At 43.4% G+C, this 17377-nt stretch overlaps 1 protein-coding gene across 1 annotated transcript in view; it reads right to left on the reverse strand.

Annotated features, from left to right (window-relative positions):
* LOC127025720 (ceramide synthase 4-like) overlaps positions 1-6222 on the reverse strand; it is a 38668-nt gene extending 32446 nt beyond the window's left edge. The window contains exons 1-2 of the mRNA XM_050910809.1: positions 6208-6222; positions 6055-6125 (exon numbers count right to left, since the gene is read on the reverse strand). Of these exons, the coding sequence (XP_050766766.1) occupies positions 6055-6125; positions 6208-6222 (86 nt within the window). The remainder of the gene's footprint in view (positions 1-6054; positions 6126-6207) is intronic.
* Positions 6223-17377: the final 11155 nt, after the last annotated feature.

The following is a 17377-nucleotide window of genomic DNA, read 5'->3' on the forward strand; positions in this document are numbered from 1 at the left end:
TGCAATGTCTGGACAAAAATCATTGGCATATAAAATGAAGATAAACGGGGTTTACAGACTCTTCAAATTCTGTTTTAAGAGCCTGACAATCAACATGCAACAGTTTTTAAGTTGCCTGCCAAATCTCAAGTCTCTACAGCTCTTTGGGGCTGAAAGTATAACCTAACTTCCCCCATCAAGGCTGTTTTAAGGTGGAAACATCTGCTACCCACTATCTGTCCCCTTTTCCTCTGGCAGGGCTGTAGGATCCTTTAGCGCTAGATCCCTTTCCATCTTGCCTTTGGTGATTCAGGAAAGGCACCTAAAGCCAGGACCATGGGAGAGTGGTGACAGGGCTCGTTGTGCATTAAAAAGAGAGAAGCTAGCTGAAGCACACATACATACACGCCAGAGAAAGCTTTTCAGACTACTCAATAAACATGCTATTAACCAGTATAGCTGCATTTGGGTGACACAGACATAAGCCCATGGGACAGGCTGGCTACTGTGCTGAACCACAGAGCCTCGGCGAACCATGTTTTCAGGATGTCCCTGAGTCTCCTGCAGACTGTGCGAACACAGGTTTCTGCACAAAACTCTACAGTTATAGAGCAGAAAGTGTCTATGTAGAAGCAAATTGTATGACTATGGGCTTAGCCTACCATGAATTCAACACACTGTCACTATGAAGCATGGTGACAGTGTTCCAAAACAGCTTGTGCACTTTAGATAGGTACTGGATACCAGCTTCGAAAAGTCAGATAACCTAAGCGAGGTGTCTGAATTACGAAGAGCTTTACAAGGCATGAAAGACATCAACCTCAAAAGTGTTGGTAAACTTTCTTTTCTGTTAAAAACCTCAGCTCTGGTCAGGAAAAGCATCAGGACATCAGGAATACCTAGGAGAACTATAGAGAGCAATTACACTTCCTCCCTACCTCAGCTCTTCAGAAAACACTTCTTCAGTACCACAGGGTTATCCCACAGTGCAGACACAGCAGGCACGCTAGGGAAAGCTGCCATAGTAGCTAGCTTTGCAATTACACAACCAAGGATCCTCCCTCCGGAACTCTATATATCTGGCAGCAACACAAAAAGATGCAACACACGCTTGGTAGAGGACAGCAGCTGACCTCGCCTCTGTGGGGAGTGTATAAAATAACTCTTCCAGTTTGCTTAGGGGGAATATTCTTAGATTCAAAGTGCTAAGGAAGTAAACTGCCATTATCTAATCTACTCTCATGTGCAAACTATATACAGTCAGGATCACCTTCCTGGAAGATTTCTTTATCTCTGCAGCTATCTTTACACATTGCAAACATATAGAAAAGGGTACAGTATGAAGCAACATATTTATCTTTTGCAATTTACACAGGCTGCGTTCCCAAGTCGAGGCAGCTGGAAAGCTGAAGACAACGACATGTCTAAAATGCCCTTTAAGCACCACAGAAAAGCATAAATGGGCCCATTTCTTTCTCAAAAGTTCTCTGTGCTACACAGAGCATCCTGTGTTATTAGTTGTAGCTTTGTAATAATATACAGGACAAAGCCCTTCAGCTCTGAATGTGAGTGTAACAGAGAGACAGCCTCTCACACAAGGAGTTCAGCAAGAGCAAAGGAAAAAACCAACACTGCAAAACACTCTCCCATACTTGACACTAAACAGATCAGCATGAGGATTTCACAAACAGCGAATAAAATAGTAAACGCTGAAAGAACAGCATTAAATTTGTCATCGAATATACATGTGAGGATGAAATCAAGAATAGAGAAGTATCACAGCTGTGCCATGGGGACAGGGAGGACAAGGCTTCAGCATTTACTAAGCCTATACTGTGACAAGATCAGGCACTCAATATATAATCCAACAAAGCTCCTTTAAGCTGACACAGCTAGAAGGTCTTGAAACTGGACTCTGTGCAGCCCAGCAGCCCTGTCCACTGTATTTACTTTGTTAAATCTTGCCTTTCCTGATGATTTTTTTTTTTTTTAAACTTGGGGTTTTATCGGAATCCTTAGAGTTACAAAGGTCTCTGCTGTCAGGCTGCACCGAGCCGCTCCAGGGAAAGCAGAAATTGCTGTGCTGGCCTGCAGGAACGCACCTGCAGTATCTGCGCGCCGCAGCAGAGAGCAGCACTGCAGGGCTCCCTGAACCCTGAGCCATCAGGAACACTACTACACTTCAACCCCTTAGGGACATATTTATGTACAGTTTCACTTTCAAAGCAGAACCGTTTGAGAAGCAGCATGGCATCTAGCTGGAAAGGTTACTCCTTGTCTCACAGGTAAAATGGCTAAGCAGGTTTACCCAGAAACCATAACTGTTGCTTACATCTTCAAAGAGTTATTCTGCTGCTTCACTTATAGAATCTATTCCTAAACTAAACATTAATATATAGGTACATGAATACTCATGTAAACTTACATATGTGAATATAGGAGATAAGGGTGGAAGAGAAACAGAGAGAGAGAAAAGACTTACGAGTCTTTTTAAAGAACTGGATAACTACCCTCTCACTCTGAAGATGACCAGGTGTAGGTATCTGCCCTGCAGTTTACGGCTACAGCGTTACGCTAGACATTATTGCATTGGCCACTGTTCACTGCTTATACTGTTAAGATAATATAAAGATCCATCATAAAAGAAACGATTACACTGGAGTTTTCAAGTTGCTTTTAAAACAAGATCCATAATTTTTTTTAAAAAAGCTTACACTGGAATTTTTAATTTGCTTTTTGACTAACCAATATTCCTTCCCCCAACCCTCCTGCCCCTGCCTTAATCTTAGCGCAGCAGATCCTGGTAACATTGATGTAATGGTAATTTTGGTATTCGCTGCAGGAATTCTGACCCCAATAGCACAGAACTTCCAACTTCTTTCCAAATTCCAACACACAACTCACTGTTTCCTCCTCCTCTCTACCTCAGGAAGCTGTTAATTTTAGGAATAGCCAAGACTTCACTGGGCCACTTTCAGCTTTTTGCTATGACAGGCAACAATAATCCCTTCAATAAGGGTACCAAGCTGTATTAGAGGTGTCTCAATGTTTTTGCATCAATTGCTCATACTAGAAAGCTGTTCCTAAACCCTCTGGTGGGTACAAAATAACCACAATAAAGAATTTTAATGCCATTTGTTTTTCTATTAACACTGGCTTTTACCACAAACAAGTTGTTCTTACTGCTTATAGAACAATACTTTTCTCTCATAGTTCATTGTCTAGGCTAAACAAGTCCACCGCTTCTAATCCTCTACAATATTGTATATAGCTAATACAACTAGCTATAGCCAGAGAAACGGAAAACCTTTCTTCGCACATTCCTGTTTCTGATTAGATTCTGTTTCTGAACAGGATTTCGGAGAGGAGCGTCTAGCATTAACATCCGCATTTTTTAATACAAATTTCTGCTGTTAGTCCCCAAATACACAACTCTGCACACTGTGCTACCCAAGGTCACCTCATTCCTCTTACTCTGGCTAGGAAGGCCTTCCAGTTCTTGATTATACCAGAGACGGTCCATTGTCTGCAGGTGGATTATACAGGTTTGTGGGCAGACAATGCCACAGGTACAAACCTCCCCGAAGCGGCTCTGGGCCAAGCCCTTTAGGTCTGCCAAGTCTTATTAGCTTAAGTGCAGCATCGTGCTAACGACATCGCTGCCAGAACCAGCACAGGTATTCCTGCAGAAGCCTTCCTGGTATAGCCAGTTTTCCCAGGCCTTAATTAACCACCAGCAGCACAGTCCTGCCACAGGGGAAATTATTAGTTCATGTGGAAGCACACCACCATAAGGATGCAGTTGCATTGCTTCTCGATTCAAGTTGCTTTATTGTTTCCACGGGGCTATGGCTGAAATAATTAAAACCAAAAAAGCCTCTTAAATCTTGATATGCTGGAGACCAAAATGGAGAGGCTTGTCCTATCTTTCTGAGAAGCAGCTGAGGTCAAGAAAGAGAGTCCTCTGCGTATTGATAAAGGTTCCCTGTTATTTCAAATCAGAAGAGCCATTGTGTTCTAGTCCTACTCTGGTCCATACTTCCTGAATTTCGGTTACCACTGCATATTATGCATTTGAACCTTTAACTAATTTTGCTGAGAAATCAATTATTCAAGAATTCCATGGGTAAATTTTCTCCTGATAGCTCTTCTAGGCAGTTTCTTACTTATTTGATACTTCCCATAATCCTGATGTCTTCCACTTTAACTAAAACTACCTGTTACAGCTACACAAGAGAAGTTACAAGTTCAGACATGAAGTTTACTGCACCTCTTTTATGCAGAAATAAATAATTTTAATAAAGAAAGCTCAGATTACTGTGACATAGGCTATCTTTTGAATGCCCATATTATATTTAATCTCTTAATCTCAGTCTCCAGGGGTTTTTTGTGCCCCCCCTTTTTTTTTTTGTAAAACCTTCACACTAAAGATCACAATACTGGGATTATAGTTGCTGGGATAATTTTTTCTTCATATATTTCTTCTAACATTTTCATACTTTTTTTCTAACATATATCAAGTATTGTCACTACAGACTTGGTAAAATTTATAGATAAAAAATCTTTGCTCCAAAATTCTTAATTACATGTACCATTATTTTCAGCATGCTGAGATGCAGATTAGCTAGTTCCAGTCTCCTGCCTGAAGGGAATATATTAACCTTTTCAAATTTCACTTCAGCTTTGATATGTTCATTTCCATTTCCTCATCCCTGTTAGCTATCCTGGTGTCATACCTGCTTTCTGATATTGCCTTATCTGTAACATTTCCTTCGCCTGAGATCCCTCTCTTTCCCTATCCCTCTGTTGGTTCTTAAACATTTTAAGGCTTTTCTTATCGTCAAGCGAATTTAACCACAGATGGGCAGCACCCCAGGGACTCAGGTGAAATTTATCAATTAAGAAAAATGCCTCTCTAAGAATGTCCTCCCATGGCAAAAAAAACCCCCAAACAAACAAAACCCCAAAATCAAATCTTTCCTTATAGTTCCAGTCCATGAACCACCTATTGACCTTCACTCTCTTGGCATGCCTTCTCCTCACTCTGTCAAAGTAACTTTCCTACAAAACCCACCACCCTCTACACCTCAATTTCTTTGAACTTCTTTTGGAGATTATTATAAGCCTGCTTGCTCTGGCCATAACTGATGCAGAATCTCCAATCACATGAGCAGATTCTGGTACGAATCCTGGGTACAAATCTCTTTTTACCTGCAGCTAATTCTGCTTTACTTCTCCTCTGTTCCCCAGCTTTCTCATCTCTTTCTCTTGTGATTCTGAATGCCCTTGTCTTTTCCCTAAAACCACAACTTCTGGCAGAATCTCCCCTTTGTTTTTGCATGAAATAAGACTGTTTTTCAACTCTGACTAGTAGTGAAAGAAACAAAACCACAATCTCCTTCCTTTTGTAATCATCAACACTATGTTCTGCAGGCTCACTCTTCTCATCCAGACTTTGCTCTCCACATCCTCTTCTTTGGAAGCTGGCTGAACATTTGAAATTATTTGAGCAGCCTTGTTTCTCCACCAATGACCAGTTATCCTCAACTTCCTGGCTTTCAGATGTTCTCCTCACTTAGATCTACCAGCTGACATTTCCTATCAAACTATTTCATGTCTGCTGTCCACCCAAGAATAAATCCATTCTGCAATTCTTCTCCATCTTTTTCAAGGAGCTTTTTACTATATGTTTACTTCCACCACTAGTCCAACAGAAGCTTGATTCTTCACTCGTAACTTTAAAAGCAGAAAGACAAAATTCACCTCCACAACCCCCTGACTAAGAAAACATCTCTTTTTAGCCCACTGAGAGAGCTGGGTTGCTCTGCCTTGGTTCCTAGACTTCCCAGCTTTTCATCAACATTAATGCTATCTCATACTTTGGTGCAGGGTGGTCATGTGCTGCTCTTGTTCAAAGGCAACAATTTTCATATACACCCTCTTTTGGGAGACCTCTGTCCCAGCAAAAGCATAAAATGCCCAAAAAATGTTAGAAGCAAGCAGACAAACTTGCTTACCTAGATCTCCAGTGAACATCTTCCTTACCCAGCATAAATTACTTACTTACTTCCATACCTTGTGCTCCACTTGCCAGCTCCTTCGCTGCTAGGCTGCTCTGACTGCCGAGCGTTTGGCTCCCAAGCAGACTGCCAGGTATGACCGACAGCACAGGTTTCAGGCTGGTGTCACTCATCCACGTCACAATGCAAATCAGACCGCGCTTCTCACTCGATCATCCCTCATTGAGGGGGATGAGTACAACTCCTTGGTTTTGCTCAGTAAAAACCAAGTACTGGTTTAACCAGTTAAAAACAAGGCCAGAAAAGGCACTGAGTACCTCCAGCTTCACCATATCTTTGGTCAGGAGGTACTCAGAGCAGTGGGCCCAAATTTTTCTTATCCTTCCTCTTGCTGCCAGTGTACTTACAGAAGCCCTTCTGGTTGCCCTTCACATCCCTCACTCCAGCTGAGCCTTGGCTTTCCTATCTCCATTCTTGTATGCTCAGGCAACACTTCTATATTCCTCCTGGCCATCCATCCCCAATTCCACCTTCCCGATACTTCCATTCTGTGTTTGAGCTCAATCAACAGTTCCATGTTCATCCCTGCTGGCCTCCTACCATTTTTGTTTGCCTTCTTGCACGCTGGGATGGACTACACTTGTGCTTGGAGGAGGCTGTCCTGGAAGATCAACCAGCTGCCTGGGCCCCTTTGCCTGCCAGGACAGTCTCCCATGAGATCCTGCCAAGCAGATCCCTGAACAAGCCAAAACCTACCCTCCTGAAATTTAAGAAAAACCCAAGAAATTACATGCACATTTTGAAATACCACAGCTGTTTCTGCCATATTTCTCCTCCAGGAACCTGGAGATGCTTCCCTACTAAGGCTGAAGAAACCTGGGTTGAACTGCAGCACCCGTTGTCAAACGGGTAAGGCAACTGAGGCATCCAAAGTACCAGCTAGAACATCTCCACAAAATAAATAGACACGTATTCCCAGACCTATGTGTGTTTCTTGAGAGAGTACAAATGTAAAATGCAAGAAGGAGGCACCTATAAAATCCAAACGAGCTACTCAGCAATTTATCTGGATTTTTTCCTTCATTCTTTCTTCTAAAGCCTGCTGTTTCCTCCAGTCTCGCTCTAGAAATAGCAGTCACTGGCTGACATCACTTGATAGAACTGAGGAAGAAAATCAAGTTACTGGCCTCAGGCCACAGCAAGCTAAGAATTCAGGTTGGAAGGTCACACAAAGAAATTAAGAGGGAGCTTACTTCCACCTGAACTGCTCATCTCTCTTTTCTCTGAATTCACCAGTACCAAACAAAGCAAGAGTCAGGCAGTCTTACTGAGGCCTTCTCCTTCAAACCGAGTTAAGAGACAGTAAAAACTGCCAAAAAGCCCTCTAAGCAGAAATGCTATTTATCCCTGAAGACTGTACCAACAAGCAGTTTGTACACCAACAGAAGCATTTTCACAGATTTTGGAAGGAGAAAAGGACAAAAAGGAATCACACACTGTGAGAATAAATCACACACTGAATAAAGCTCAAAACTTTAAGCATGAGCAGCAATAACTTTGTCAGATCCTCAAAACTCTTCCAAAGGCAAGTTCTGGCCTTACAACCCAGGTCCTGTGCATGGAGGTTCAGATGCTGGAGGAACAGAGAAAATATTTGCCCAGACCTTTCAATACGATACACACCCCAGACATCTCTTCTACTGCCAACTGAAATTTTTCAACTGATTATCACTATCCCTGTTACTCAACAATCACATATCAGGCCTCAAAAAGTTTAATTTTAACTTAAAAACTAGGAAAAATAAAAAGCAGGTAGTAGGTTCACGTTTCCAAGCCATACTCAAGTCACATTAAAACACCGCATAGCTCTCAATAAAGCCTCTTTCATATAAGCTCATGGGACAGTGCAATGCTTGTCCAATGCATTACCTGATTCTTCAGTCCTTTCAAAGCATAAATATTCCTAAATAGTCATACAGTCCTGGTCTGATGGTCCTCTCCTTATCTGTCCTCTAAGAATCACCCTTGGCAAACCCTTCTGTTCCCTTCTAGGAGAGCTCCTCTTCTGCCCTGCCACCTCTGGCCACGCGCTTAATTCTGCGGTTCGTAGCAGCTCTCAGCAGCTCTTCATCCCTAGTTTCATCTAAAGTTCCTGCTTCCCTGCAGTCCAAAGCTTCACCATTGCTCCTTATTTGTACAGTCAACCCCTACAGTGAGTCAAGCACTTGGTTATCCTTCTCTCTCCCACAAATGGGCCATTTCCCCAAAGACGTGTTTTCTAATTCATCACACCAGCAACCGTGAGCATTCAGCTAAGTGAAGCACTGAACTCCTGAACTGCTAATCTTAGGTCAAAATGAGAGAATCAGTTGCGATAAATAAGGAAGACAAAGGGACAGATGTGTGTGACTTCTCTGCCACAGATCTAGCAAAGATAAAACATCAAAGTGTAATTGGATCATCTTGAGTGCCAACGCAGATTAGAAAAGCGCATATCTATCAGTCAGGATGAATTTGTTTTTATGAAGTTGAGGGAGGCATCCTATATTACAATCTAGTACACCTACAAGATGCAGAGCATGACTTTTCACACAATCCTCGTTCTCCTCCCTCGTGCAGCAAACACACAGGCTTTAGTTACTTCGTATGAGCTGGCTTTGAATTTCAGTATCAAGAGTTCCATCAGTTTCCCAGGTATTTGTTCCCACAAACTCACTGGGCTGTTCCAAAGCTTAGAGAAAAAAAAAGAAATTTAATTAGTCTCAAATTAAGATTTTTTAAAATGATACTCTTCTACCTCTAAAACTAGTACATTTTCATTATTTTTCATTTCAAAACACAAAACTTAAAACCTTATCTAAGAATAACATCTACATTCCCAACATTATCACAAAAGCAAATACATTAAAACCATTGAGAAAGAAACAGCAACCGATATAAAGGTTTCCCTTTCTCCAAGATTAAAAGAATTGTGAGTCTTTTTTCACAATCATTACTGCTTAATGAGTAATGCAATCTATCATATGATGGTTATTTAAAAAAAATTGGAATATGAATTATTCTTGATTAGCACAGATAACTTAAAAGCCCTGTAATATGGATAGCTTATAAAGCAGAATGTAAAACTCCAGTTCTTTCAACAGGCACTGTCCTTCTCTGTTCTTTGCTGGAATAGTATCTACCATCAAGAGAACCTGTCTCCAACAGAGCTTTACCTATTACATAAACAAATCATTATGGGACAGTATATTATTTGTCATGATATTGAAGGCTGCAACCACACTGTTATTTATTCAGCAATTTTGGCGTTACAGGATGGTTTCTGAATTTGACGTACAATGGGACCATTTTAATGAGCGATCCTGCTGAATGCAGACAGAGCGTTTATTTCAGATTGCTTAGCCTAGGTGGTCTTCTCGGTCTTCTCCTTATTAACATTGTCACTCCTTAAGCTGCAGATTCCGCCTTCTGCTCTGCTAATGAGGAGTCCCTGCATTATGCTGCAGGTATGAGGGGACTGTGACAGGTAACTCAAACGCCGCATTTATTCCACACTGGGCTAATCTCTCTACAATACATATATTAATTTATCTTCACTGCAGCCAGTTGTTCTGCCCTGCCTGAGCTGAGACAATCACGCCTACACCAGCTGCAGAGGGGGAATACGCCAGCCCTGAGCGCAGGCCAGAGTGACAGCCACAGCCATTTGGATCCCCCTGCACAAAGTCAGCACCTCCGGCTCTCGTAGCACAGCCCTGATTCATGCTGGCTGAGCTCAGGGTTTATTTTTAAAATACAGATACTAAGGGTCACTTTCTCCTTGCTTCAATTCACCACAAATAACTTTACAATAAAAATCACACAGAAATTATTATTTTGGGAATTCTGCCTTCACTCTGCATTTACTTCAGCATCATCTCTAAACAGAAAAATTCCTCTGATCTTTTCTTTGAAAACATTAAACACAAACTCTGACATAACATCTTTCAAATCCTCCAGAAGAAGGCTATCTTTCATGTATGTACGAAGAAAGACAGATGAACAATAAGGAAGCAGTTGCCCAAAAAGCTCTGATAGTACCCCAGGGTTAAAAATAACACTGCTTATTAAAAAAAAACCCACCTGAACACAGCCTGTTGTTTACCTCTTTCAGGATTTTTTTTTTTTTCCTTATCTATTTTGATTCAAAGCCTTGGCACTTGTTGGGTGGGAAGGCATATGCCATATGCATGTCTGTGGCCATCTGTGCAACAACCTCACAAAGCAAAATATTTGAAGAATTTCTTGATTTTTGGAACTGACTTCTAAAACAAAGAAACTAGTTGTTATCAAAACCAATTTCGGTAAAAGCTGAATCAGTCTTGAAGTTAACGGAATTACTGCAGTTGGTCCTCTTTGAGCATATTTCCTATTTTTTCAAATGAAAGCTACTCTTGAATTAATTAAAACTAAAGCATATTGGAAAAAGGAGTGGGGAACATGGACTGGATTCTTGACATTGCTGTGTAATTATGGACAAACATGCTGAGGTGTACTTCTCAGTAAACATGAATACACCACAAAAATTACGCCCAACAGAACAAACAGCCTTCAGTGGATTTTCAAAACTGCAAAAACAATGACATTTGATTTCTCTCTACTTAAGAAGAACCTGTCATCGAATGCCAGTGGAATTAAATATTAAATCTTCAATACAGATATACTAAAGGTTAATACATGCATACGATAGAGACCCACAATAAAATGAAAGCCTTTATTTGAAAGAGGAGGGTGGTCAAGGACATGGAACAAGGACTTGCAATATATTTCAGCAATCTGTGGAAAACAGCCTACAGCTAGAAGGTCAGTGTGTGAGACCAGGACCACCACTGAGTCGCATCATGACTGCATAGCAGGACCAAGGAGAGTAGCTCTGTCTTATTCCTTTGATGGCAAGGATGCAACTGGTGGAGAGCAACGCTTCCACACTGCAGCCCTGTATGGTAGCTTTGCACCAGACATCAGTCTGGGTTGGGTAATGGCTCATGGAACTGATCTCCCCGACATAACGAAACAAGAACCTGCATTGTGTATGTTGGGGCTTTATACCCTCCTGGGCAAGGATGCAGTGCCCCAGCTCTTGGCAGAGTTTCCTATACATCTCTATCAGATGTACTCCAGGTCTAGAGACTGTCAGCTGGAGCTTTTACAACACAACCTGCAGTGTGTTGCACTGCAATGAAAATGGTGGTATAAATTCTAAACCTGTGACATATTCCATTGAAGTGTTCAATTACTCTATTAATATTAACTAGAATGACGATAATTAATTTTACTAGTAGGAAATAATTACATGATTTTGGCTTTCTAAAGAGCAATCTATTTTTAAGTAAGTTCTTGTATCAGATAAAGACTCTTGGCTTCCCCTTTCCCTTCAGGTGAAAGCATCAGTTTTCTCCTACAGGGAAGAAATCTGAAACAGACATTAGAAATACAAGCAGGAGATAAAACACAGAGCACAATAAGCAATCCTGACCCTGGAAATTTTATTACACTTTTGTTCTTATCAACAGGCTCTAAATTCACAGCTACAGTAGAGTCAGTTCAAAACTGCACTCCCCTCTTTACACTGGATTTTAGTGTGTACTTCTTATGTCATAGCAACATTTGGATGCATCCACAGAGTCCAAATGTTAAAAAAATGTGATTTTCCAGATAGCACTGTGAGATACAGACTCAATTTTCAGCATTTCAGAGAAAAACCACATATTAGTTAGAGCCCACAGTGCAGAAAATCAAGACAGACTATTTGTTTTGACTTGTGGATGTTAGTCTTTTGAGATTCTATAATCTCATTTCTTGTAAGTTTGCTTTCACCTGAACAAAGCCAAAGACTGGAGCACAGGCAACCACAGCGAGGGAAGAAACAGACGTGTTTCCTTTAAGATTATATCAATGGGTGGAGAGATCCACTACAATCCTTAAATGAAACTGCTGCTCTTTCCAGCGTGAAAAGATTCTCCTGCTGAGACAGGTTCCTTGTAACTTAGAGCCAGTGTAAACCAACACTGCCATCAAAGACTAGACCCTGGCCTCCACCCATTCCTAACCAGCACTCCCACTTCACTGCCACTACCTCCCCATACTCAACACAAGAATCTGTGAGGCTTCACAGAGAACCAGGATGAGAAAAAGATTTGGGTTAAAACTTAAACTTTTTTCCTTTTTACTCAGGGTTGATTTTACCCCACGTCGGTTCCTCAATGCAATTCACTACCTGGCTTCAAAATCACTTGTGCAGGCTCAATGCAAGGTACGAGAGAAAAGCACAAGTGGCATGGGGCAGGCAAAGGTGTTACTTCTTCTCTCTACAGAAATGCAACTCAAGCTGATCAAACTTTACTGTTGCAGAAAATGCCTCCATTGAGCTCGAAATGTCCAACTGCTACACCATACCTGGAGATATCTGGATTCGTGTCATCAAGTCCTTACTAGCCTCTGCAAAAGGAACCTGACCCCGCCCCCCCCCCCCCCCAAATTAAGCCTAAATATATTATATACGCAGCCCAAAGCAAATTCTGAGTGTACATATGCAACTAACTTGCAGAGACCCTCAGCATCACATCACATAAACAACTCTGTGCCTGTGTTTCTCCCACAGTTCTCTTAAGGGTGAAAAACAAGGTCATAAAACTTTCCCCTACTCGTCTTAGACCTGAAAAAGTAGTGTACGATAACAGTCTAGCTGCGTTTTACTCTCTTGCAAAGAAATTGCCTATGAATTAAGATCTGAAGATTCCCTGAGAGATCTTTTGTTTAAAACAACTGCTTCCAAAGTCTTGAGAAATCATCATAACTTGGATACGTGGCAACCCAGCTGCTACAGAATGGATGTTAGATCACTCAATCTGCTGCAAGCAGCGGTCACAAACCAAACTCTTTTATACCAGTTGTGTGTGCAGTGCTCTCCAGAAAGGGAAGTCCCATGGTTGTAATTACCTTGCAAGAAAAATGATGCAAAGCTCAAAAGTATGCCTAGATGGCTATAGCCTTACCACCTGCAGCTGTATTGACTAAACACTCATTTACTGTAATCACTATTCACAAGTAGAAATAACTGGTTTGCAGTTTGATTTTTGTGTATCGAGCCCATATATGCTGCTTCCTAGAATCAGAGAATGCTAAAGTACATGATCTACAGAGGCTTTCAGTTCCTTCCCTGGCCTGTGAAGTATCATCCTCTGCCACAAACATTTCAGAAAAGAAAAATTTGTCTAAATCTATGAACCTGAAAGCAATTTTTTCCCCAAAAGCTCTGCAGGGAAGAGTTTAGAACATTATAGAAGCTGGTGTTATAATACAGAATAAAAATTTAGAAAAACAGTATTAATTTTCTTGATATATATCTCAAAGGATAGAAAGCAATCAGACTTTCCTGACACCTTTTTGCTTCTTGAGCCCATGAATATAATCAAAGATCCTCATCAGCGGCCTTTCAGAAAAATTCTCAATTGCAGGAATGACTGATGTAGTTGTTTTTGTGTTTACTGGACACTGCTAGGTCTATAAAAAATCGGCTGTTGTTGTGATATTGACTCTTCAGAGCTCATGCTCTCCTTCAGAGCCATGATACCATTTAAATTCTGCACTCAAAAGGATGTCAGTAAACCGTAAGTAGCCTTCAAAATCACAATAAAAATGCCTTTGTCGTGGTTTAACCCCAGCCTGCAGCTAAGCACCATGCAGCCGCTCCCTCACTCCCCCCCTGCTCCCAGTGGGATTGGGAGGAGAATTGGGAAAGAAGGTAAAACTCATGGGTTGAGATAAGAATGGTTTAATAACTAAAGTAAAATATAATACTAACAATAATAATAATGAAATATTATAATAATAATAGTAATGAAAAGGAATATAACACAAAAGAGAAGTAGGGGGCAGGGGAGAAAAAAACCAAACCCATTGATGCACAACGCAGTTGCTCACCACCCGCTGACCGATGCCCGAGCAGCGATCCGCCCCTCCCAGCCAACTCCCCCCAGTTTATATACTGGGCATGATGTTCCATGGTATGGAATAGCCCTTTGGCTAGTTCAGGTCAGCTGCCCTGGCTATGCTCCCTCCCAGCTTCTTGCACACCTGCTTGCTGGCAGAGCATGGGAAACCAAAACCTCCTTGACTTAAGAGAAGCGCTACTTAGCAACAACTAAAACATCAGTGTGTTATCAACAGTATTCTCATGCTAAATCCAAAACACAGCACTGTACCAGCTACTAAGAAGAGAATTAACTCTATCCCAGTTGAAACCACCACAGCCTTCCATTAAGCTGGTGGCCTCATGAAGAGAAGAAAAGGAACTCCCTCAAGTGGAGAAGTTTTAAGAAGAAGCCTTCATAGCTCTACTTCTGCCAAAAAAGTGCATACTAGAAAACTGAACTTTTTAGTTTGTGATGATGTCTGCACAAGTACACAACCTCAGGGCTTCAGAGTTCAGACAGGTCGGTGTCCCTAGGTAGGCTTCGGAGGCGAGAGCAGATAGTTCAGACATGCCCAAGCACCACCATTCATGTCTCTTTCTTGGTACAGTAGGGTCTCCCCAGACACTGTCTAAGAACATGGGAAAAGGGCACCAACTCAGAAGAGACATTTTTATTTTGATTAGAGTTGAAATATAGCATTAGCTCCTCAAGCACAGCCTGTAGAGTTGGCAGCAGGAACCTAATCTTTGCCACATGTGAACAGAGAAGCTGAGTCTCTCTGAATTACCTGTGTGATAGACTGCAAAAATAAATCCAGTTTCTGTGGATTTAGGTGGACTATAACAGAACAACAATGTAATAATAATTTTTCATTGGACGTATTTGTTCTCTTTCCTGCCTGGAAGCAGCTATCAAGCTGAGAAATCTCTACTCTCAGCTTTATCTCCTTAATATAACTCTAACATGAAACAGGAATTAATTAAGAAAATTAATATTTTGTATGAATTTCACCAGTTTGTAACAGCTAATAACCCAGAACAGGTATTCCTCACTCAGCAACACTGATTCTAGGTAAAAAGCACTTTGGGCTTAACATCCGATGCACTTTTCAATTTTGCCAGCTTCTTTGCTGCTCTGAACACAAGCATCTCATGAAGTCCTTATCTTCCAACATACAGTCTTAGATTAACAACATAAAAGCGTCTTCCTTTTTTTTTTTTTTTAAAAACAGAAATGGGGAAAAAGCTCTTCTGCGTTTTTAAGTCTCCGTAAGTCTCCCGACTATCTTGATAAACCTGAGCTTGTAGATAAATCAATCACCAGCAGAGTCTCACAGCTCACAACCAGTTGTCCCTGTTGGCCAAAGGAGAGACTGGCCTCTCAAACACACCTTCCACCTGACTTCTGCAAAACTTATCTCATAAAACTTCACGTTACACTTGCAAAACAAGGAATTACCTTTAGATGCTGATAAACGATGTCGATAAATAAACAAGCATTTTCAAATCTGGCTAGCTAAGATTCACATGTCTGACTTCACATTAAGCATCATTATCTATCCTGGAAACACTCACCTCGTGCTCTGATACCTGACTTTAGCCTTACTCAACCTCCAGTGCTTCCTAAAACATACCATCCGATCTGGCTTTAAACGATTCTAGAAGTGGAATTCGCCATCAAGCATTTGGTTTGGGTTTTTTGGCAACTTTAACCTAAAATGAGGGTTTTTTTGTCCTTATACTACTTGAATTTTGTCCATTACACAAATCTTTTTAAAAAGAATCATAATCACAAACATATTCTTTCAGCCTCACGGCCAGCTTTGCCATCCTTTTCCCTGGGAACAGTTTTCATTGCCAGCAAGAAAACCTTCCCTCAATTTCATTATTTTTCATGCAAAGGCTTGCGAGTGAAGTACTGAAGACGACGACAGCTACGAGCTACCTACAGGAGGGCAGAACGGCTGCTCAAAACATACCGCTCCGATCACCTGCTCTGACCTTCCTCACCGCCAAGCCAGCTCAACAGAACCCTTTAGTTCTGTACCCATTTCCTACGCCCCGGCTGCGCTGTACCAGCGGCGCGGAAACTCCTCCGAGAGAGCTGCGCCAAGCTTTCTTCTCCTCCTCCGCGCCGCCGCAGCCAGCGAGAGCCCACCCGGCCCCTTCCCCACCCCGCCCGGTGCCCCTCGGCAGGTGGGAGCCAGCTCCTCGCCGCTCTTCCCTCAGAACACGGCTCCGCCGCGGCGGCAGCGGCACGGGGAGCCGGCCCCCGAAACCCCCCTTTCCACCCTGGTTTCTGCAGACCGAGCGGGAGCCCGCGCCCCTCGGCAGCGCTCACCGCCCAGGCGCCGCAAGCCCCCGCCCCACCACCCCCTCCCTCCCTCCCCGGGCACTGCCGCCTCCCCCGGTATCCTTTCAGGCAGCCCGCGCCCCCGGACTCTCCCCCTGCCCTCCCGGCACCGCCAGCCCCGCGGGCTCCCGCCGCTGCTTCACCCACCGCCTGCCGCCCGCTCACCTCCAGCCTCCCCCGCCGGGGCGGCGCTGACCCGGTCTCCGCGGAGACCCGCGCCGCCTCCGGCCTCTCCGCGCCCCGGGCGGAGCGAGGAGGAGGCGGCGGCCGCGGGGCGGGGCCGGCCCGGGCGCTGCTCTGCTCCCCCCGGCCGGGCCGGGCCTGCCCTTGCTCGGCTCTGCCTGCCGCTTTCCCGCCCGGGCCCCCCGGCCTCAGGGCGGCCGCCGCGGGGAGGTCTCGGCGCGGGTGGGAGAGGCCTGAGCTGAGGGCCCTGCGGCCCCCCGCGGCGGGGTCTGCCTCAGGCGGGGGGGCTTCGATGGGCACCCAAAGCCGGCGGGCGATAAGCAGGGGCACCCAGGCCTGCTGGGGACGGGGCACGGAGGGGGTTTGGGAGGACAGGCGGGTGCTGGTGATCCTGGAGTGCTTCACCCTGTCGCAGCCTGGCCAGGGGCGATGCACCTGGGAGGGGACAGGTCCTTACGGGAAGGCCCGGGTGTGTTACCACGTTAAAGGAAAACTTGGCCTGTTCGCTTCCCCCAGAGGGTATGAACATCTCCGGGAAGAGAAGGGCTGGAAGGGACAGCCGTGCTAGGACGTGTATGAGGTGACACAGATGACATGGCAGCCCTAATACAGATGGAGTCCTGGCAGAACAACGTCACCAAAGATCCGATTTTCTGTCATCTGTCACTGCAAGGTAATACTGCCATTTGCACCGTGCCATTTATAGCTGCCAAAGTGAGAACGAAATGCTAATGAACTAGCCTAACGGTTATTTTGTATGCACCTTTCATGAGTGCAAATAAAAGATAAAGAAGATGAATCTTCTTCATGAGACCCTTGCTCCTGTTGCAGTCTGATGGAAGAGACAGCCGTCCTGCCACTGCCCCGCTGAACCAGCTTCTGTTCCTT

The sequence above is a fragment of the Gymnogyps californianus genome, chromosome 24, assembly GCF_018139145.2.
Source record: "Gymnogyps californianus isolate 813 chromosome 24, ASM1813914v2, whole genome shotgun sequence".
Lineage (NCBI taxonomy): Eukaryota > Metazoa > Chordata > Aves > Accipitriformes > Cathartidae > Gymnogyps > Gymnogyps californianus.